The sequence below is a fragment of the Fukomys damarensis genome, unplaced genomic scaffold (assembly GCF_012274545.1).
Source record: "Fukomys damarensis isolate Sample0158 unplaced genomic scaffold, DMR_v1.0_HiC HiC_scaffold_21, whole genome shotgun sequence".
Taxonomy (NCBI): Eukaryota; Metazoa; Chordata; class Mammalia; order Rodentia; family Bathyergidae; genus Fukomys; species Fukomys damarensis.
In genome coordinates, this window is record NW_022900933.1 from 29369725 (window position 1) to 29389754 (window position 20030).

The window sequence follows — 20030 nt, forward strand, 5'->3', positions numbered from 1 at the left end:
TATTCCACTTCTTTGCACACATAACTGGCCTCAGCGTGTACTTTTTAAAAGTCAGAGGCTAAACAGCTGTACACCAATGAAAAGGCACCAAAGTCCCTCATCATAAGCCAGTGCAGTTGGAAAGTGCTTGGTACAAACAAATCCATCTGCTTTTGGCAGCTGTGCTACCTTGACTCCTGGCCAATCAACAGAAGCAAAGGGGGACAGAAAATTGGACAACCCTGTAGGCCAGCTTATCCACAGAGTGCATATCTTAAACAGCCATCACCAAAAAGTAATTTGTGAAAGTTTTTAGAATGCATCTTTGTTCTATCTTTAAGCTTTTATTCCTCCTTAACCATGTCCATTTCAAAGTTGTAGCGGTGGGGCATGGGTGGCACGTGCCTATAATCCCAGCTACTTTGAAGGCTGAGCCACAATGCCTATTTGAGCACAGGAATTCAAGGTCAGCCTGGGCGACACAGCAAAACCCCAACTCATACACACACAAAAAAGCTAAGTGCAAAAGCAGAGATTAAAGCCAGTTTGAATTTCTCTAGCACACTATACCAGAGCAACCTTCCAAGAACACATGGATATCCGAAGCCAGTATAGAACCATTTCTGGTCAGCCCAAGCACTGAAAATATGTAAAAGGGTTTGCTTTTATCAGCCCATTGTACACTACTGTCACATAATTCCAATTCCACCAAAGCAACCCAAACACTTTTGGAACGTGACCACTGACACTGGGCCAAAGAAGCAATCCTTGGAGATCTGGTTTAGACCCAACAGTTCACAGCAACCAAGTAGGAAGAAATAAAAAGAAGTAGCCATCCAGACCAACCCACAACAGTCACACTTCTCCAGAGAGCAGTTATTCTCTGCTTGGCACCAAGAACAAGTGTGGGGAAGGGAGTGGAGGGAGAGGAGGAGGTGCTCCTAGACACCTACCTTGCAGAAGGGCTCCATTTCTCTTGAAGAAGGTACTGCCCGGCCAGATGGGTGGACCTGATGTGCTGAAAGAGGAGAGAGACACTCATAAGACTTGCAAGACACTGACTCAGCTGCATTCCTTCTCCAAACATCTCTCAAAATGGCCTGAAAACATTTTCCCAGTTACGCATTATTGACACCATCTGAAAATGTTAACTTTATAAACCATGGCATTTATCTATTATACACAGGCTTCCAATTTCACGCAGAACTATCCAGGTGAATGTTCTGGTCAGCATCTTGGCCCTGGCCAGATCTAGGCACTACATTCCCTGCAGGTAAACAAATGGCAAAATCACATGGTTCAATGGCATAGCTGGGAACTCTCAGAATTTTTGCTAAGCTGTTCACAATTTCATTAATATATGTAGCCAGGTCTTCTCAGATCAAGTGGGTTCTCTTGTATTTCCCAGTACCACATGCCTGTTACAATTGCGAACTTGCCTTTCTTGGCATCTCTACCATCAAATTCTTTCTATACAGATATGACCTTGATCGACTCCTCCCACTCCGAAGGCTGTTGTTTGCATCCTATTTTCAATTTCTTGGCTTAAAATGTTGCACTCCGTACCCCATAAAACACTTTGCAGAGAGAGAGGTTACCACCCACAGCCTGGTAATAGGAGAGGCAAGAAAATAAGAAAAATCAATTTATCACAAAGACACGTGCAGCATGTATAGAAGAGCACTTTCACCATTTTGAGGCATCCAGTGGAAAACTTTATAACCAAACCAGTCTTAGTAAAATGGCTTTACGGTAGAAAGTGGGTTATTCTAAATCAAGGATTTGTTTTAGATGCTATAACACATTAGCTCAAAATGTTACAACATCCAGCCCAAGAGGCAGTATAAATTATTTCCACCAAAACAATACATGGCAAATGACATTTAAAAAATAAAAATTTGGTCTGAGGAATACATGTGTAAGTCTGGCACACCCATGCACACACACGCGCGTGCGCACACACACACCCGACGCATTGAAAGCTCCACTAGTTAACGAAGATCTCTGGTTATGTAGGACAGCTGTGTTATTAACAAGGAAGGAAAATGCAGGTAACAGGCTGTCTGCCAAAATATTACCAGAGGTACAAACAGTATCACAAGGATACAGACAGTGCATGAGTAAGGAGAAGTAAGGAAGGAAGAATAAAGGAGTTATAGAATAAAAATACTATTAAATGTTAAGAAAAAGTGTCCAATGTGCTAGGGGGTAAAAACATACAGTTGTATTTCATCTGACTGTGCTTCAGACACTGCAAGGGGTGGTGTGGTGTTTGTTTGTTTGTTTGTTTTAAGCAAATGAAAGGTTTTGGCAACCCTGGATCGAGCACGTGTAACAGCACCATTTTTCCCAACAGCCCAGGTGATCCTTAACATTTTTTAGCAATATATTATTTTAAAATGAAGACTGTACATTGTTTTCTAACACATAATGCTACTGTGCTTTTATGGTCTGAGTGTAACCTGTATACACACTGGGAAGCCAAAAAATTTGTGTGATTTACATTAGTGCAATATTTGCTTTACTGCCGCGGTCAGGGATCTGAACCTGCGATATTTCTCTGCCTATTTTATGCTTTTTTTTTTTGTACCGGGGATTGAACTTGGGTCCTTGCGCTTGCAAGGCAGGCCACCGAACTGCTGAGCTAAATCCCCAGCCCTATCTCTGCCTATATTATGAACCTAAATGGTAGTAAACCTTTTTATTTTGTTTTGGGTCCACTACATTCAAAGTTAATGAGAACAGTGCCTCTCAGTCATGGTTTTTCCGCGCTGCCCCAATTTTCAGCGCTGACAGGTGTGGCTTCTCAGTGACCAGCAGTTGGACAGGACAACAGATCTGGCCAGTGGCCCAGGGCTGCGGGACAAGGGCAGCCAGCTGACTTCCCTTCATCTGCTTCCATTTGAAGGTCTTTAAGGCTCCAAGTTGCATGAAGAATAATGTGCATTAAAATGCTTACTATGAGCTTTTAACAAGCCCAGAAAGCTCCCAGGGTTTTACCATCTTATGTTTTATAACAAAGCAGGAAACAGCAGGCTGGCTGTTGCCAATGTTGAATCACCTGATTCATATAGATATTCAAAAACTGAGGAGTTCATTATAAAGGAGTTGGTGCTTCTACCGAATTCAATAATTGAGTATTACTGCAGGAGCCTGAATATCCAGCTTACTGCCCTCCAAATCTCCTCTTTATCCTGACCTTGATTTGGCTGAAAACCAAGCAGACGCCAGGGGATGGAGCAAATGCGGGGAACTGAGGTCAGATAAATCCAGTGGTTTAGATAAGGAAAATTCTCTAAGATAGAAATCTATGGACAGATTTCCGCAATATCCTTTTAACATACTTAAGTCACGGATCACTATTCCATCGCCATTCCTCTGCTCTTCCTCTAATCTGGACTCTGGGGTGGAGAGAGATTTGACTGGTACGCTGCCTTCTCTGCCCCCCACCCCGTCATCACTAATGAACTCACGAGGGGTCTCTGCCCAGCTCAGAGGAAGCCAGTTCCTCCTATGTTAACTGCAAAGTTTTTGAGGTCCTCTACCCCAAGTTCTATACACTTCTTTTGGATGGTCCCTCAATAAATACTGTCTAAGTGTTGAAGATTTCAAGATTTAGAAAGCCTCTACTGAGAACCATACAAAAGACTCAGAGGAGAAAAAACATTTAAATCCCATCTTATATGACCTCCAAGATGGAACCGGTGTACTTCTCTAGCTCCTGCCTCCTCTGATTCTAACTGAAGAGACTAGAAACGCCAATGGCTCTAGTGGCTGGGGCTGAGAAGGCAGCAAACTGGATCCCCACCCCACACCAGCTGCAGACATCCCTGGCTGATGGGCTTCTCGGCTTAAAGTTACTTAAAAATACACACATGTGAAATTACTTTAAAATGTATATTAACTACAGTTATTTCAGAGAAGCAATGAGTGGTCAAAGTGTTTGTAGGTGAGGCTGCAAACCACCTCTGCAAGTGGCAAGTCCAGAGGAAGGAGGGTGGGAGTGGGGTGCACAGGGAAAATGGGGTGGTCCTCAGACCCAGTTACACAGATGCAGTGCCTTGGGAATAGTCACTAAGGTCCCCTTCACCTTAACTGAGTGGGTTTTAATCACCGTACAACGGTCCTCAGATTACTTCCTGCCTTCCTGGCACAGTAACTGACATGTTTCCAAAAGAGATCCTTGGACTCCATGGGGTGGAAAGGGCAGAAATCACCTTCCAATTCTAGGGATGAGGGGACTTAAGGTGATCACATGGCCGCTTAGTCCGTGACCAAACCAGGCTCTGGAGCCGGCCCAAGGTACCTCAGAGACACACAGCAACAGCGCTGATAGCATTTCTCATCTTCCAGCTTGCTTCTTCTGGTCCCCCAGCGCTAAAACTCGGAGCCGTCCTTCCCCCTGGAAGAAGGCTGTGGATGGTATTTTGTTAGGAATCTCTCCACACCAAAGGCCCAGGATAGAAAAAACAATCAGCCTAACCATATGTGAAGGCCGTGTGAGTTCCTATTGGTGGAAACAATGCAACGCTGGCACCACCAACAGGTTAAGAGGGCCTCGTCTTTCAGAAAGGCGGTCTCTGAGCAGGCATCTGAGAACACCCAGCCAACTGATCGCTGAGTTCCGCGCTGAACCAGTCAATCCCGAGAGATGAGCAGCGATATTGCTGAACAGCACACCCAGCGTCCGCCAGACACTCGCAGCCCTCAACCACCCTCCGGCCTCGCAGTCTCACCGGCATTATTTCCAGCTCCCAAGAGGACACCGCAGGCCGGCAGACACACAGCTCTGAGGTGGCTCTCGGCGTCATGATATGATCCGTCACGTGTCTGCTCACACCCATGAGCTCTAATCACTGTGAGAGCAGCTGGATTCGTAAACTCAGACCCTGGGAAGTTCTAGTAAGATCCACACTTGCATTCAGCAGTGTGGACTTTCTGTGGGCCTAACAGGAAGCAAACTGAGAAAGTGCTTTTTTGGGAGAAAAAACCCAGCTGCCAAGCATGAAATGATACACCTGAAAAGAACTGGGGGGCTCAGCACGGATGAACCTTAAAGGCACATTCTGAAAGGAAAGAAAAGCAAAGAGACAAACACTATCTGTTCCATTCCTATGAGGTCCCTGGAGTGGTCAGAGTCATAGAGACAGAAGGGGCAGGGGCAGAGGGGACTGGGAAGTGGTTCTTTAATGGCTGCAGTTTCAGTTTTACCAGATGAAGAGTTCTAGAGATGGGCTGCAAAGCCATGCGAATACACTCGACACTACCAAATGGAGGGCTTAAAAATGGTTACCATGGTAAATGGTATCTGTATTTTGGAATTTTAAAACTTTAATGCATAAATAGGAGGGGTGGAGAAGGAGAAAAAATGGCTGGTGGGCAAACTAATGGGCAGAAATCTCCACGCCCGGGGAAAGAACACAGATGCAGGGAGAGTAATGTCCCCTCATTTAGTCCTCACGGGGGCGCTGTGCCTGCCCACTACTCTCTAGGCAACTGAGCACCGATTCCGGTCACAAGCCCAGCACTGGAAACCGAGCATGGAGGTGACCAATCCCATTGGGTGTGCAGCTTCTCCCCTCAGACTGGTTTCCCAGGAATCCAAGAGTCAAAGCAGCTGTGAGAAGAGAATTCTACTGTTTTAACTCTGTGAATTAATCATGAGGAAATAACAGAAAAACAAAGGACCCACACCACACCTTGGGTAAAGGGTGCCAGTTGTTGAAGTCTGGAATTCAGCACCGGCGTAGCCAGGATAGAAACATGCGTGGGGAGGTCTCGGGAATTACAAAATGTCCCGCACCATTTGACAAGCATCACTGGGAGCTCAGAGGAAACCCTGGAGTTCTCAGGACATTCTCAGCACTTTTATAACCCCCCAAATGAGAAAAAACAAGCATCTGGACATGGAACAGTGTTGCAGCAACCAACTGGTCCAATCATGGGCGTGCTACTGAGAATGCAGGGTCTGGATTAGGGAATCTGGCTACACAAAATGCAGCGGAAGTCTCTCAACCTGTGAAAGTCTCAGTTCCTTGTCCACACACTGACAACTGACAGTCTTTAGTGTGTGAGGGTGAAACAAGATGATGAGTGTTTAAGAAAAAAAAAGCCAGTTCTGTAAACTGTAAAAAATCCCTGTGGGTCACCTTGATTACAAGCAAACGGCAGTTCTGAGAAGTTAAGTGACATGTTGGTGGCCGCGGGGCGACACTGATGCAGTTTGCCACTGCAGTGGGCGCCACCCCTGGGACCCCCTCACGCACACCCTCGGCTCTCCTGACCAGACTCTCTTCTCCATTCCTTGAGCCGATGAAGTAGCCACACATCTCATCTTCCTCTTTAAGGATGTTTTGAGATCTTCTAAATGCAAATGTTACTCAGTCCAAAGACACAACAGTTTCTAAAAACCAATGGGCTGGAAGTAATGGCTTCACAGATGCTACCTACTCTAAGGATGGCTAAAAAAAGACAAATGCATGTAGAACCTGTGTAGATCTGAACTGGCAAACTACTGAGAGGCAGAAGAGACCAGGTGGAGACCTACCAGGACTGGCCTGTGTTCAGAGGCTGACAGTTACTAGGAGGGCATTCGCGAAGCAATCAGGCATCCACCATCTGGGACTACGGAAACTGTAACTGAAGGAGAGGCAAGACTATTTGGGGGTAAAATACCAGTCATGGTAGCTAACAGAATCTCTCTGTGACCAAAGCCAATTGTGAAAGTAGAGGCCTGTCCTGATTTCCACAAGATCAGCCAGCGGTGCCAGCTGCTCTCTTGTAAGATCTACTGTGTTGATTGTAATAGCTAAAACTTGGAAACAGCCCAATTGCCCATCCCTTGGAGACTGGATAAAGAAGATGTGGTTTTTCTACAAAATGGAATACTATTCAGCCATAAAGAATGAGAAATTAAGAGTCATTCATAGGAAAATGGATGCATATTGCGGTCATACTCTTAAGTGAAATTAAGTTACACATATATAAATACCGAATAGTTTCTCTGGTGTAAAAAACTGAAAGTGCAAATAAGATCCAAAAGATATTATTGACAATGTGAAATAGGAAGAAAAGCGCTAAAGGTGTAGGGGAAGTGGGAAGGGTAGCGAAAAGGAAATAAAGGAAAAGAAGAAAATCTGAGAAAATGAAAAAATGGGAAAAAAAAGTTTTTATAAATAGGGAAGGGAGGAGGGGGAGAAGGGAGGGCAGGGCTACGGCGAAAAAATGAGAACCAAGACCTGTCATGTAAAGGTACAAGATCCCAATGATGAATGTAACTATACTGTATACCTAAAATGTACCAATAAACTCAATAGGAACAAAGATCTACTGTGTTTTACATATATATTATATATATATATATATAATATATATATAATATATATGTATCATTTCATAATGTTCCACCAAGCAGGTTATAAAGTTGGGCTTTCTGAGTATTGTTATCGACCTTACAGCACAGTTTCTTAACTCTGCATTATTGACATTTTGGGCTGGATAATGCTGGCATGGGACACTACGCTATGCACGGTAGAATGTTCAGTGGCCTTCCTGGTCTCTACCCACTATAAGCCAGGAGCACCCACTCATGGTTATAACAGCCAAAAGTACCTCCGGTATCACCATGTGTCCACTGGGGGATAAAACTGTCTCTAAACAAGAATCCAAGGAAACTGGTCCCAACCTTCTCTCCACTCACAAAGTGAGTGCCCCTGGCACCTCCCTCTCCAGCAGCCAACATTACCTAGTTTGTAAACCAAAGACACCGCACTCCACTCAAGTTCTCCAACTGCGGTGCCTGTCACATCTGTACCTTCTCCCTGGCCAAAGTACCATCTCTGTTGACCTTCTCTGTGGGAAATTTCTTGCCTCATTACCACTTGCCTCCACTTATCTCCCCTTTCCCAGGACTTAGATCTTATTTTAATCATTACCCAACATCAACAGGTGGGTGTCCACATCTTCCTTTTGGATCCTGTAATTCTGCACTGCATCAAGAAAGCCCAAGAGCTGGAGCCGAGGTCTGAGAGCCTGGCCTGTGCTCCTGGAATGGCTGTCACTGGTGTCACCAAGGCCTCCCAACCACCCAGCCAGTCAGCTGTTGTAATATGTCCCCTCCACATTCAGGGTTGCAGTATAAAGGATGGGGCACTACAAAGAGGTGATCAGCCCATGAGACGTCCTCCCTCACGAATCAGAGCTGGAGAAGGGAGCTTGCCCCCTTCGTCCTTCTGCCATGTGGAAACGCAGTGTTCCTCCTCTCCAGAGACACAGCCATCTTGGAAGCAGAGGACAGACACTCACCAGACAACCAACCCGCCAGCAGTGCTTTGATCTTGAAATTCTCGGCCTCCAAGACTACAAGAAATAAATTTCTACTGTTTATAAATTACCCAGCTGAGGATAGTCTGCTACAGCAACACAGATGGATCCGCCCTAGACAGAATTCCAGTCTCTCCCCCGTCCCTGCTCCTTGCCTTCCTGTCTACTCTCACAAAGGAGCCTTTTCTGCCTGATACATAAACCCTCCATTACTTTTGACATTGTCTCTAAATTTTTTTCCACTTTTAGCCCAAAACACCCTTCTTGCCTGGTCTCCCTTTTCCAGTCTTCAATCTTGACATTCTGCTACCTTTCTGCTCAGTGTGGGCCCCTTTATGATGGACATTCTTCATTTTGTCCCTTTCCTCTCTTCTACTCAGTCTCTTCCTAGGTAGCTTTATAGACTCCTGGCAAATCTAGATTTTTTCTAATTCTCCTCCTCTTGTCCATCACGTCTCCAGGCTCTGGAATATTCCTCCAGCTGGATCTTCCCACAGCATTCAGGTACCCCTATCCCTGCTCAAACCAGGGAGCAACTTCCCACTTCTTCCTCCACATCAGCCTCACTGGCACTTTCCACACAGCCCCGGAGTTGTTGTTATGGTTTATATTTGTTTCCTACAGTTGCCATAAGAAAGTACCAGAGACTGCTTGGCATAAGCAGCATAACCTCTTTGTCTCACAGTTCTAGAGGTGAAAAGTCCAAGATCAAGGTGTCCACAGGGCAAGTTCCTTCTGGGGCTCTGAGGAAGAACCTGTTTCTTCTCTCCTCTACTTCTGTGGCTTTGCTGGCAACCTTTGGTGCTCCTTGGCTTGTAGAAGCATCACCCTGATCTCTGCCTTCATGTTCACAAAACCATTTATTATAGTTGGAAGGATACCAGTCACATTGAATTAGGGGTCTGCCCGTCTCCAGGATGACCTCATTCTAATTAATGATATCTGCAAGGACTTTATTTCCAAATAAGGTCATATTCTGAGGTTCTAGGGTTAGGAAATTGACATATGAATTTGGGTGGAGTGGTGGTGGCACGATTCAACCGAAAACAGTATCTTTCAGTGCCTCCCTTCCACACGGACATTTGCTCCTCGAAACACCAACACGCCCGTCTTCTCTTGTATCCCTGGCACCTATTGCAGAGCTTGGAACCTGGCTGGCATCTATGAAATGTTTGAGAGAATAAACATTTACACTTGAACTTAGCACTCCTCAAAAAATAAAAGGGAAGAAAAAACTGACTTTGCCTTTGGTGATCGCTTCTAACATGCTCACATCAAAATGCTGAGGTCTCTAACACTGTCCTCATCCACTGAGTCTTCTGTCATTCGTTTTCACAATCCTTTTTCTCTGAAGTCTCCTGTACTTTCCCTCTATCTGCATTCCTACTGCCAGGACCTAGGTCAAATTGTATGCAATGTTCCCATCAATATCCCAATTCCTTTCCTTCCCTCATGGCAATCCAATCTGCCTAACACCTCAGCAGCCTCTGAAAAGCCAAGCATGCTCAAAGGGGCCCCCCTTGGTGTCAGAATTGTTCTCTAGGAGGTGGAGCCAGACATAGGGCCAAAGGTAGGGCTAATTTCAGCAGAGCTCCTGCCTCAAGGTCAACAAAGCACTTCATTTTTCACGAGTCCTATACATTGAGTTTCCAAGTAACTTTTCACTTGAAGAGTTTGGTGTGTACAAAAGAGTGAAAACTGTATGAAAGGTCAGATATAATCAGCGGTGTCCCTCCAACACCCTGTTATTCTTTCCCTTACATCTCTCCTGGTCCTGGAATGCCCCCAGCACAGCCTTCCAGGATAATCTCCTCCCTCTACCACCAAGAGGCAGGAGATTAGGGCAGGCAAACTAGCTGGGCAAGTGGGTATCACAGAGATCCAGGATATGTGCAGCCAAGCCTTGCCCCTGGCACCAATCAGAAAGTGTTATCTTCGATTCTTCTCTGGACAACTCAGACAGGTTTTTGATAGGATGGCCTAGACCCAAGGGCAGCCCGAGGAGAGAGCAAGACAAAAAGGTGGGCACCATTAAGCTCTTGGTCACTGTGCCCTCTCTTTCAGGTGCTGGCTCTCACACTGCAAAGTGTACCTCTTTGGGAACTTAAGTGGCCCACACTCACTCTTCAGAGCATGTTCTTTTCCTATCTTTAATCATTTTTTTTTTTTGCGCTTTTTTTGGCCAATACTTTGTGCAGGACAAATCTAGAAAGAATCTCTAGAAGTCCCCAACACCTAGGGCCCATCTGAGCCCACTGTCTTTCTATCTAAACCGCCCCTGTCTTGTGTTCTCCATGCTTACATTCTGCCTATCTTTCAAGCAAAACTCAAATTCCAGATCCCAGGGAAAGGTTTTCTAGATGCTCCCTCCTTACCACCTCTTTCTCTCCTTTGACTTTTTCTGGCAATCACCACCAATACAGTTCCCTTTGAAATTGATCACACTTGGAGGTGTTTGCTTGCCTTGATCCCTATCCCTGACTCACTGGGTGATGCTCTTCCTAAACGATCACGAGGTCAAGTTCACCTCACAGAGGATGGCTGTCATGGTTCCAGTAAGGGATTTTGAAAGACAGCAGGAACTCTACCTGCATCTCCTGAACAAAATTACTACAAACACTAAGGATGTTAAACAAACAAACAACTCCAAGTCACAAAGAAATCTCTCACAAAGGAACAAGCCTATGTGGTAACATTATCTTCCTCCACTATCGTCTCGCCCAATAAAAACTCAAAAATCTTTAAAAATGGAAACAAAATTATAAATGTCATCATCGATGATAAGCAATAGGTTTGGTAATTTGAACTACTCTTTTCTGTGATTTCTTGATTACTTAGGAAAATATAAATAACTAGATAAACACATGTATATTTTTGATAATATAGAATGTATCAGAGTATACTGATGAAATTCTGCTTAAAAATATGGCCACAATTTTAGATGCGTACAGCTAAGGATACATCTTATGAACAGATGCAAAGGTGTTTATCATTATCTTTGTGCTACACAGTTTCTAATTTTACATATGAAAACCAAGGCATCATTCAGCATAAAGTACATTATTTGCATGATGTATTTGCATTTGTAAAACACCCACATTTACTTTTACTGCTTAATGGGCCCCCTTTAAATGGGCCACTCTATATAAATGGAGTACACTGGTTCCCAACTCAATGGTGCTGATAAGAAAACTACTCCTTTTAGATGCAAATGAACCTACTAATCACAATTAAAATGGCAGAGTGGAGGAAAGCTGAGCAGCTGTTCCTACAGCTCCAAGTCTAGGGCCAGTTCGGTTCTAGCTTAATCTCTGGAGGAGCCTGGGATTTCCCCTAAGGACATCTGCCCAGGGGACAGACACAACTTTCCCAAAGCGGCCAGAGGAGAGAAGAAAGGGCTCTGTGAGAACCAAAAGTGTAAGTACTAAGGAGACTGACTACCTGTCATGTCATCCAGCGGGGAGGAGTACGGCATGATAGGTGAGGGCAACAAATGAAAGGTTAAGTAAGGCTTAAGACAACAGCATGACTAATGCCACCAGACAGCTCTAGAGACTTCTCCTTAAAATGGTGCAGCCAGGATGGAAGACAGTACGGCAGTTCCTCAAAAAGTTAAACAGCAATACCCCGCGATTCAGTAGTTCCACTTTCGGATATATACTCAAAAGGAATAAAAGCAAGGACTCAAAGAAAACTCTGCATGCCATGTTCACGAGAGCCAAGAGGTGGAAGGAAACCAAGTGCTCACTCGTGGGTCAGCAGATACACAAAATGTAGCATATGCAAATAAGGGAGTATTCTTCAGCCTTAAAAAGGAGATCCTGACACTTCCTATAGCACGGATGGCCCCAGAGGTCATTATCCTAAGTGCAACACGCCAGTCACGAAAAGACACAGACTATCCTCTCACTGATCTGACAAGCCTAGAGTTGTTAAATTCACAGAGACAGAAAGCCAAATGGTGATTGCTCCAAGCTGGGTGGAGAGGGGAGTGGAACATGGTGGTTTAATGGGGTACAGAATTTCAGTTGCGTAGGTTGAAAAAATTCTGGGGGTGGAGGCAGAGCCCCTCTTTCTCTGGGCAACAGTTCGGTGGCAGTCTTGACAACGGTGCAAAAGGCTCTAATTCAATAGGTGGAGCCTACAGGGGGACTTCAGATAATGTCTGTGAGGCTGGAGTGGCACAAAGTGGCAGTGGTAGTGAAGCCTTGATCTAAACTCCACTCCTTTAAGAGGAAACTTTGCCAGGTGTGGTGGTGCACACCTGTAATCACAGTACTGTGGAGGGGGAGGGGGAGGCAGGAGAGGGAAAAAGGAATAATTTTGACTGGGCATAGTGGCACAGGCCTGTAATCCCAGCACTGTGAGAGGCAGAGGCAGGAGTAAGACAGGAGTAAGACAGGAGATTAGCAGGACAAGGCAAAACTGGCTGGGAAGTAGGTGTGACCTGTTAATTAGGAAATCCCAGGACACACATACAGGACGGTATCCAGAGGCCAGAGTGTGGACTTCTCCCAAGAACTCCAGCAGGTTTTCCTTAGGAAGACCTAGACCTGAAGTCAGCTTGAGGAGTGGATGACACAAAAATGATGGTCCAGAATGAGTTTTTGCCACTATATTCTCTCTTGCATGGTAGCCCACCCTCACACTGTAGGGTGTACTTGTTTTACTACCTTTTTTTATCTCAAGTGTTCTCTGCAGAGCCTGTTTCTTTTCCTACCTGTACTTTGCTACGGTTTGTGCTTGTCTCGTTGAACAATTCTTTGGTCAGGACAGAAAGAACCTAGAGACCACCTCCAGAAAGAGACTCCATACCCCACAACTCTGTAACAGGAGGATCACAAGTTTAAGCCCAGCCCCGGCAGGATAGCAAGATACTGCCTCAAAATAAAAATTACCAAAAAGGGCTGGGGGCATAGCTCAACAAGAAGGCTGGTGTTCAATCTCTAGTACAATTTTAAAAAGAAGATGAGAAAACAAACAAAACAACAACAACAACAAAACGAGCATATATTGAGTAAAAAGACCATTTTACCTCAAATTCAATGGCAGGTTCTATAAATTCTTGGACCATCTCTCTGTTACTAAGAATAAAGAAGGGCTGGCCTCAGTTGTATCTTCTATCCCATGATGACAGTGTTGGTTAGAGGCAGTGACACATTGCCCAATACAGATAATGCTAATAATGTCACCCTCTCGTTATGCCCCTGAACTGATAAAACTTGCAGAGAAAGTATCTTTTTTTTTTTTTTTTTTAATACCAGGGAATGAACTCAGGTCCTTGCACTTGCGAGTCAGGCAGCAGCATCACTGAGCTAAATCCCCAGCCCGAAAGTATTTTAATAATAGCGACAAAATCACTACTACCTACTCAGTTTTCAGGCTTTTTGAGATCAAGAGCTATAAATATTTAATCCATGTTTTTGACAGTTTGAATCCTATTATTTCCTATGGTGCTGAAAACCACAGACAAGAAAATAGCCTATTTTTTGGAAAATTGCAATTTATTTTAATTTTTCATTTCTCCCTTTGAAAGCCCGTCCCATCCTATGCCCCACCACAAAGATGAAAGACAAAATGCTGATTTTGGAAAGCTCCTGATATAGATAAAAGATCTCTATCTAAATGCTCTGTCCAGAAAACTCAGTCTAGGCACCCAAACCTGAAGCTGTAGGAACCAGGCAAAAGTTTAATTTTTTATAAAACATTATTTTTCCCCATGGTTTATGGTTGGCTTCAAAATGTTACTGAAATGATGGGTCCCAGCGAAATTTTTTCCAGGTTCTTGGTGTCATAATCAAAGAACTGGACAAGATAAACAGAGAAGGTAGTGGGAGTGCACTACCTTATTGAAGGTAGAAAACAAGTACAGTACATGCTGCTGAGAGTGGGCTAGGACAAGGGAAAGGGGTCTTTTCTATGTGGAATTCCTAGACTGTCCTCTTTTTCACACAGAAAAGGCACTTAGGACATTTGTCCTATCAGAAACTCACTTGGCCTGGTGCCAGATCTAAGCTTTCTCAAGGAAGACTCAACTCACTTGGTTTTGGACCATGTGTAAATGAAGAATTCAAACCAGCACTATTCGGATGGGTTCTTCACAGTGCTCAGGAATTACAGTGATCTTGGATCCCGTGTTCTGTTATGTCCACTTCTTGGACAGGTTTTGCCCCAACCCTAATCTCTTATTTCAAAAGCAGAAAAAAGAATTTTAAATTTCCAAAAAGTAATCTTTCTGTCTGCTGAGGTAACAACTGTGACTGGCATCAGCACCCTAAATATGTCTTTGTCTGGATACTTCTAACTGAGCCGAATGACTCACTCTCCTTTCTCTCTCTGGGGTGATCTGGCACCCCAGATCACTTGCCTATGACTCTCTCCTTTCTCCAACATCCCCGTGTCTCCTCTCGAAGTCCCACCTCATGAATTACAGACTGAGAGCAGAGAAGCACTAAAATGGTTGGGAAGCCCAGTGCCTTCGTCCTCCTCCAGCATTGTGGGGGCTACAGCTGAAGCAATCTGTTGACTCTTGTGTACCTGGTGACTAACCCCATTAAATTCTTCTGCAAGGCCTGCGGGAACATCGTTCCTCATATAAGGTAAAATGAAGCAAATAATGCTGCTAAACTTCCATGATGGTATTAAATCCAAAGAGAAGTTAGTTTTAGAAAAGTAATGTTACTTTTGGCCACGTTTATATAGATATGGGAGTTGGAGGTATGGATAGAGCTTTACAAGATGTATTAGGATATGCTGACTTTTCACATTTCTTTCTGGGTATATCAGTAAATATAGTTGTGTATGGGTTTGTTGCTGTTTGTTTCTTTTGCTTTTTTTTTCCTTTTAAATTGATATATAATAATTATGGTACAGTGTGATGTTTAATATACAATGTGTAATAATTATATTAGAATAATTAGTATATCCATAACCTCACATAGTTATCACTTCTTTGTAACAGAAACATTCAAAATCCTCCCTACTGGCTTCTTTGAAATATACAATTGTCAGTCATAGTTACTCTATCATGCTACAGAACATTAGAAGCTATTTCTCCTTTCCAGCTGCACCCTGTTCCCTGCTTTGAATTCCTATGGCATATAAGAAGGACCACATAATTGAAGCTTTCAACATATTCAGGAAACCTTAGCTTCTTCAAACCTTTGGTGTTAACTGACCACACACCAGGATGCACTTCACTCCCAGGGTTCACACCAGCCTCCATCAGTGCTCCCTGGCCTGATAGCTCATCCTCCAAACCGACTTGCAGAGCCCAGCACCAAATCAGCTCTAAAAAGGTATCCACAGTGTACTACTTTGTATCTGCAGTAGCCCTTCTCTGCCTACCTCTGCCCTCTTCAAATGCAACATTCAAAAGAACAGTATCACCTGCTTCAGGATTGTTGTCTGTGATGTTGATTGTGTCAACTTGAGTGAATAATGAATGCCCAACTAAAATGGTTCAGCGTAGTTCTGGGTGTGGAAGACCCACTGAGGCAAGATTATCACCAAAGGGGTATAAAAGGAAAATGAAAAAGGAAGGGATGTTTCTGATTTCCTTGGAGCTCTAGTCTTCACTTTCACCTTGGGCATCATCTCCTCGCTTTTGATGCAGACTCTTTAGCCTCCCAGCATAGACCCTTCGGCCTCCTGATATGGGCTTGCAGTGTGTCCACTCCACAGAGCTCCAGGCCTACAACTAGATTCTTCAGATACCCAGTGTGCAAATGAACCTTTTGCACTCTCTTCTATACTTGACTTTGTGAGTGGCCACTGTAGGCCAATCTATAAATTCTTAGATATCTGTATATCTTGTATTGTATCTGTTTCTCTAGTAAACACGGACTGACACAATGTCTTAGTCAACTTTTCCAGAGAAAAAACTTTATGTTCAGGGAAACTTTTACCTGCTTTAAACTGCTACCACTTCATATAGGCACATACATAGACTTTTTTGAGTAAGGGTTCACTTTAATTTTTGTGTAATTCCATCAATTGAATGCTGAAAAGCATTCCTGGCTTCCTGTGGCCTATATTGCTACCAAGTTCTTGAATTCCAAACCACTACACCAAGTGCTCTAGTTTCATCTTCTGTCATGCTTTGTCTTATTTTTTGTTTTGGTTTAGGTTTTTTGTTTTAACAATACCAACCTGCTTGTTTGTAGTCCCTGGAGACACCAGAATGCCTCTTACCTTTGTCTTTGTCCACTCAGTTGTCCTTGCTTAGAATTTCCCCTTGTTGGGCTGGGGATTTAGCTCAGCAGTTCAGTGGCCTGCCTTGCAAGCACAAGTACCAGAGTTCAATCCCCGGTACCCACAAAAAAAAAAAAAAAAAGAAAGAAATCCCCTTGCTTCCCTGCCCTCTTTGCAAACCCCTAGGCATTCTGAAAAGCCTATTGTCTTCCCCACTCCATGCCCAGAGCATATCCTGTCTATACATGTACCACATGGCATTATTTACTTATGAATCTACATGCACATTCGGAGAATGACTGCCCTATTAAAATTCTCAGTGGCTGGTACAGAGAAGGTGTTCAACAAATATCTCCTGATTGTTTTACAAGCAAGCTCTGTGAAGTATATAAAGCTGGTACCCCTGTCCTCATTCTGCAGCTAAGTACACCTAGAAAAGTTAGGTGCCTTAGAAGGTCATGTGGCTAGTATGCTTATTAGCCCAGCTCCCATTTCCTGACTTTTGTCATTTACAGAAAATTAAGGAAATGATATAAATACTTTAAACGTTTGGTAGATATTTTGCACGTCTATACACTGCCCTGCTTTCAGAATGGACACTTAGAAGTAGAAAAATTCACTCATATTGATGCATCTACTTTAACTCAGAGCTTGGGCAGCCAAGCACTAAATTAACTACTGTCTCTGAAAAGGTGCTAGGGCTCTGAACAGGGGACATGATGCCTATGTAACTCTGAAGAACAGATTTACAGACCCCTTTGTCTCCCATATAAATGGACTCAAGAGCTGCAGCAGTGCATAAATGATCCTTTCTTTCCACTGTTTATAGTTGAATGCAGCCGTTTTCAGCTTCTTGCCGGTGATCACTCCACTAAAAATAGCTTTGATGCTGTCACATGCAAACTTGAGCAGAACCTGAAAGCAGATCCCCTTTTAGTTCTGAGCTGGTTCAATTTTAAAAGAGCGGCAGCTGTTAACATACTCTGGCATGTTTACATGATGCTGAAGTAGTTCCACGGTGGCTTGCAGCAAAAAATGCCCCTGAAAAGGACAGAGCTGGGATTGCAGTCACTGCTGCCAATAGGTCTATCTGCTGAGCTGGAGCCCTCAGAGGAGCAGAGACAATGCAAAATGCCCAGCTTTAAGGGGGAACTGATTATAATGACAGCTGCAGTAAAGATTCAAGAGAAATGCTACCTGAGGACTTGAGACATCCATCTATGCTTGAGGCAGGGCAGAGGAGATGCCAAAGAAAATTATATGCAGAAAATATAAATATAAGTAAATGTGAAGTACCTTTAAAAAAATACTGCTGAAAATTTCTAAGAACTGTTCTTAGAAATCAAAGAAACAAAGAATAAAATATATCCAACAACCTGGCTATACTTTTGAGGCATTATAATGGCTCCATGGACAACTGGACCATTCTCAATGTCTTCTGAAAACTGGTCCCAAATCGAGGGCAAAACAGAAAGCAGGGGCTTGGAATTCAGAGCAAAACACATTTTTCACTCCAGCTCTTCCCTTCTGACCTCCTGTAAGATGCAGTCTGAACATCAGGGTTTCCTGACCTCCTGCATAGGGTTGGAGGGCATGTGAGAATACATACACCATGTTCCTGCCTTTGTACATGGCCTTCAATAGACAGTGTCCTTTAGAAACAGGTAACCGGGAGAGCACAAGCTGACCACAATGGGGACAAGTCTGGGACACAATGAAGATACTTTAAATAAAACACAAATGTGCCACCCAAGTAAATGGTGTTTCTGCTTCGAAATCTATGTGTGCAAAGGATGATTCATCTGGTATTTGCTTATGAAGTAAGAATTTTTTTTGTATGAAGTTTCTCCTAGAAAATTTGCACTGCATCTGGCTGAGCTGGAGAGGGAGGGGACAAGGACCGGGCCTCAAGCAGGACTCTCCCACTGGCTGAATGCCATCATGTTTACAGAGGCTGGCTAGGGGACAGAGGTCAGTGATGGTCTAGGTAGAGGGGCTCCTGCTTAGGAACCCTGCTCCCATTTGAGACATTATGCTACAGGTTCACATCCATGTCACAACCTCTAATTGATCGGAAACCTCAGATTCTTTGTACGAGCCCTTTAGAAAACAACACCTTTATTACATCACTGTCTGTCCTTATGAGCTTTAGTGCCGTCAGCTGACAAGTAAACTCTGCGTGTACAGGTTCTCTAAGCATGCTATAAATTTCAGCAGCACATGAGGTTACATCAGTGTAGGAATTTATCACCTAAGTTATAGATATTTGGACAACAGAACAGACTTTATATACTGCTGTATCTTTAACACTCATTTTTTGTTAACAAGACAAAAGAATTTACAGTTATTGCCAACAGCTTGCTGGCAGCGAACACCAGGATGAGCTGTTGCCTAGCAACAGTCAAGCATACTTCCTCCCAAATCAGAAAGAGCCACTGCTAAATCTTTACTAATTACAAAATGGGACAAATATTTAAAAGCTGTATGTTTATTAACGATTTTGTGGGGAGCATTCTAATAAGAATGATTCCTATTAAATGGCTCTTAACTGAATACAATGTATATCTCTCTGACTTTGGGTTCATGGTCACAGGTTATGTAGTACAAGTCAGGAAACCCAGATGCTTCTACAACTTTTAAGGAAATTTCCCTAGGTATTACAGTACACAAAGTCACACCTTTGAGTTTTGCGGAAGCATGTCTTTTGCCTACTCCCCTAAGAATGAGGATGACGAGGAGCACCCGAAAAGCTAAGCTTTTAAAAGTACACAGTCACCCCTAGGTAATAACAGCTGAGGGATCATTTCTAGAAACCCTCGAGAATACCAAAACCCACGAGGCTAAGGTCCCTTATGAAAAATGAGACAGTACTTACACATAACACGCACATCCTCTTGTATATTTACATCATCTCTAGATTACTAATAACACCTCATACGATGTAAATGCTATGTAAATAATTCTGTATATGGCAAGAAAAAGAAGCCAGCACGTGTTTAGTACAGGTAGTAATTTATTCTTTCCCCAATGATTTTAGATCCGTGGTTGCTTGAATCTGAGGATATAGAATCCGTGGGTACAGAGGGCTGACTCCATATTTGCAAAGAAACGATGAGGTCACTGTCACCATCTTCACAACCCTTACAGAGCTGGGTGGACGCAGAACTCTGCAGTGACTGCTCTCAAGTTTTTTCCTTTATCTGCATTTTCTGTTCCCTCTACTTCCTAGAATCGTTCAGAATTCTCTGTGTGGAAAATGAGTGTAGAGTTCTTTCAGAGTTCCTGGGGGTGCTCTGCCTGTCACCAGGGACAGAGGCTCCTGGCAAAGTCCTGCACAAGCAAAACTTTTAAGTCTAGAGACCCTGCTTCACCCCGCCCCCCGAGGGGTGCCGGGAGCACAAGTACTCAGCGCACACTGCGCACTTCAGATCATCTACGGAAGTCTACAGTTTTTCAAACCAAAATCATTTTGATTAGGAAAAACAAACATGCATACTGTTTATAAGGTTTGAGAAAGACATGGAATCAATTATATT

General features: G+C 43.7%; 1 protein-coding gene across 10 annotated transcripts in view; it reads right to left on the reverse strand.

Annotated features, from left to right (window-relative positions):
* The window catches only part of Foxn3 (forkhead box N3), a 377946-nt gene that overhangs the window by 104592 nt on the left and 253324 nt on the right, over positions 1 to 20030 (reverse strand). For all 10 annotated transcript variants that reach the window (XM_033766752.1, XM_033766751.1, XM_033766750.1 and 7 more), the window contains one exon: positions 933 to 997. In XM_033766752.1, the coding sequence (XP_033622643.1) occupies positions 933 to 997 (65 nt within the window). The remainder of the gene's footprint in view (positions 1 to 932; positions 998 to 20030) is intronic.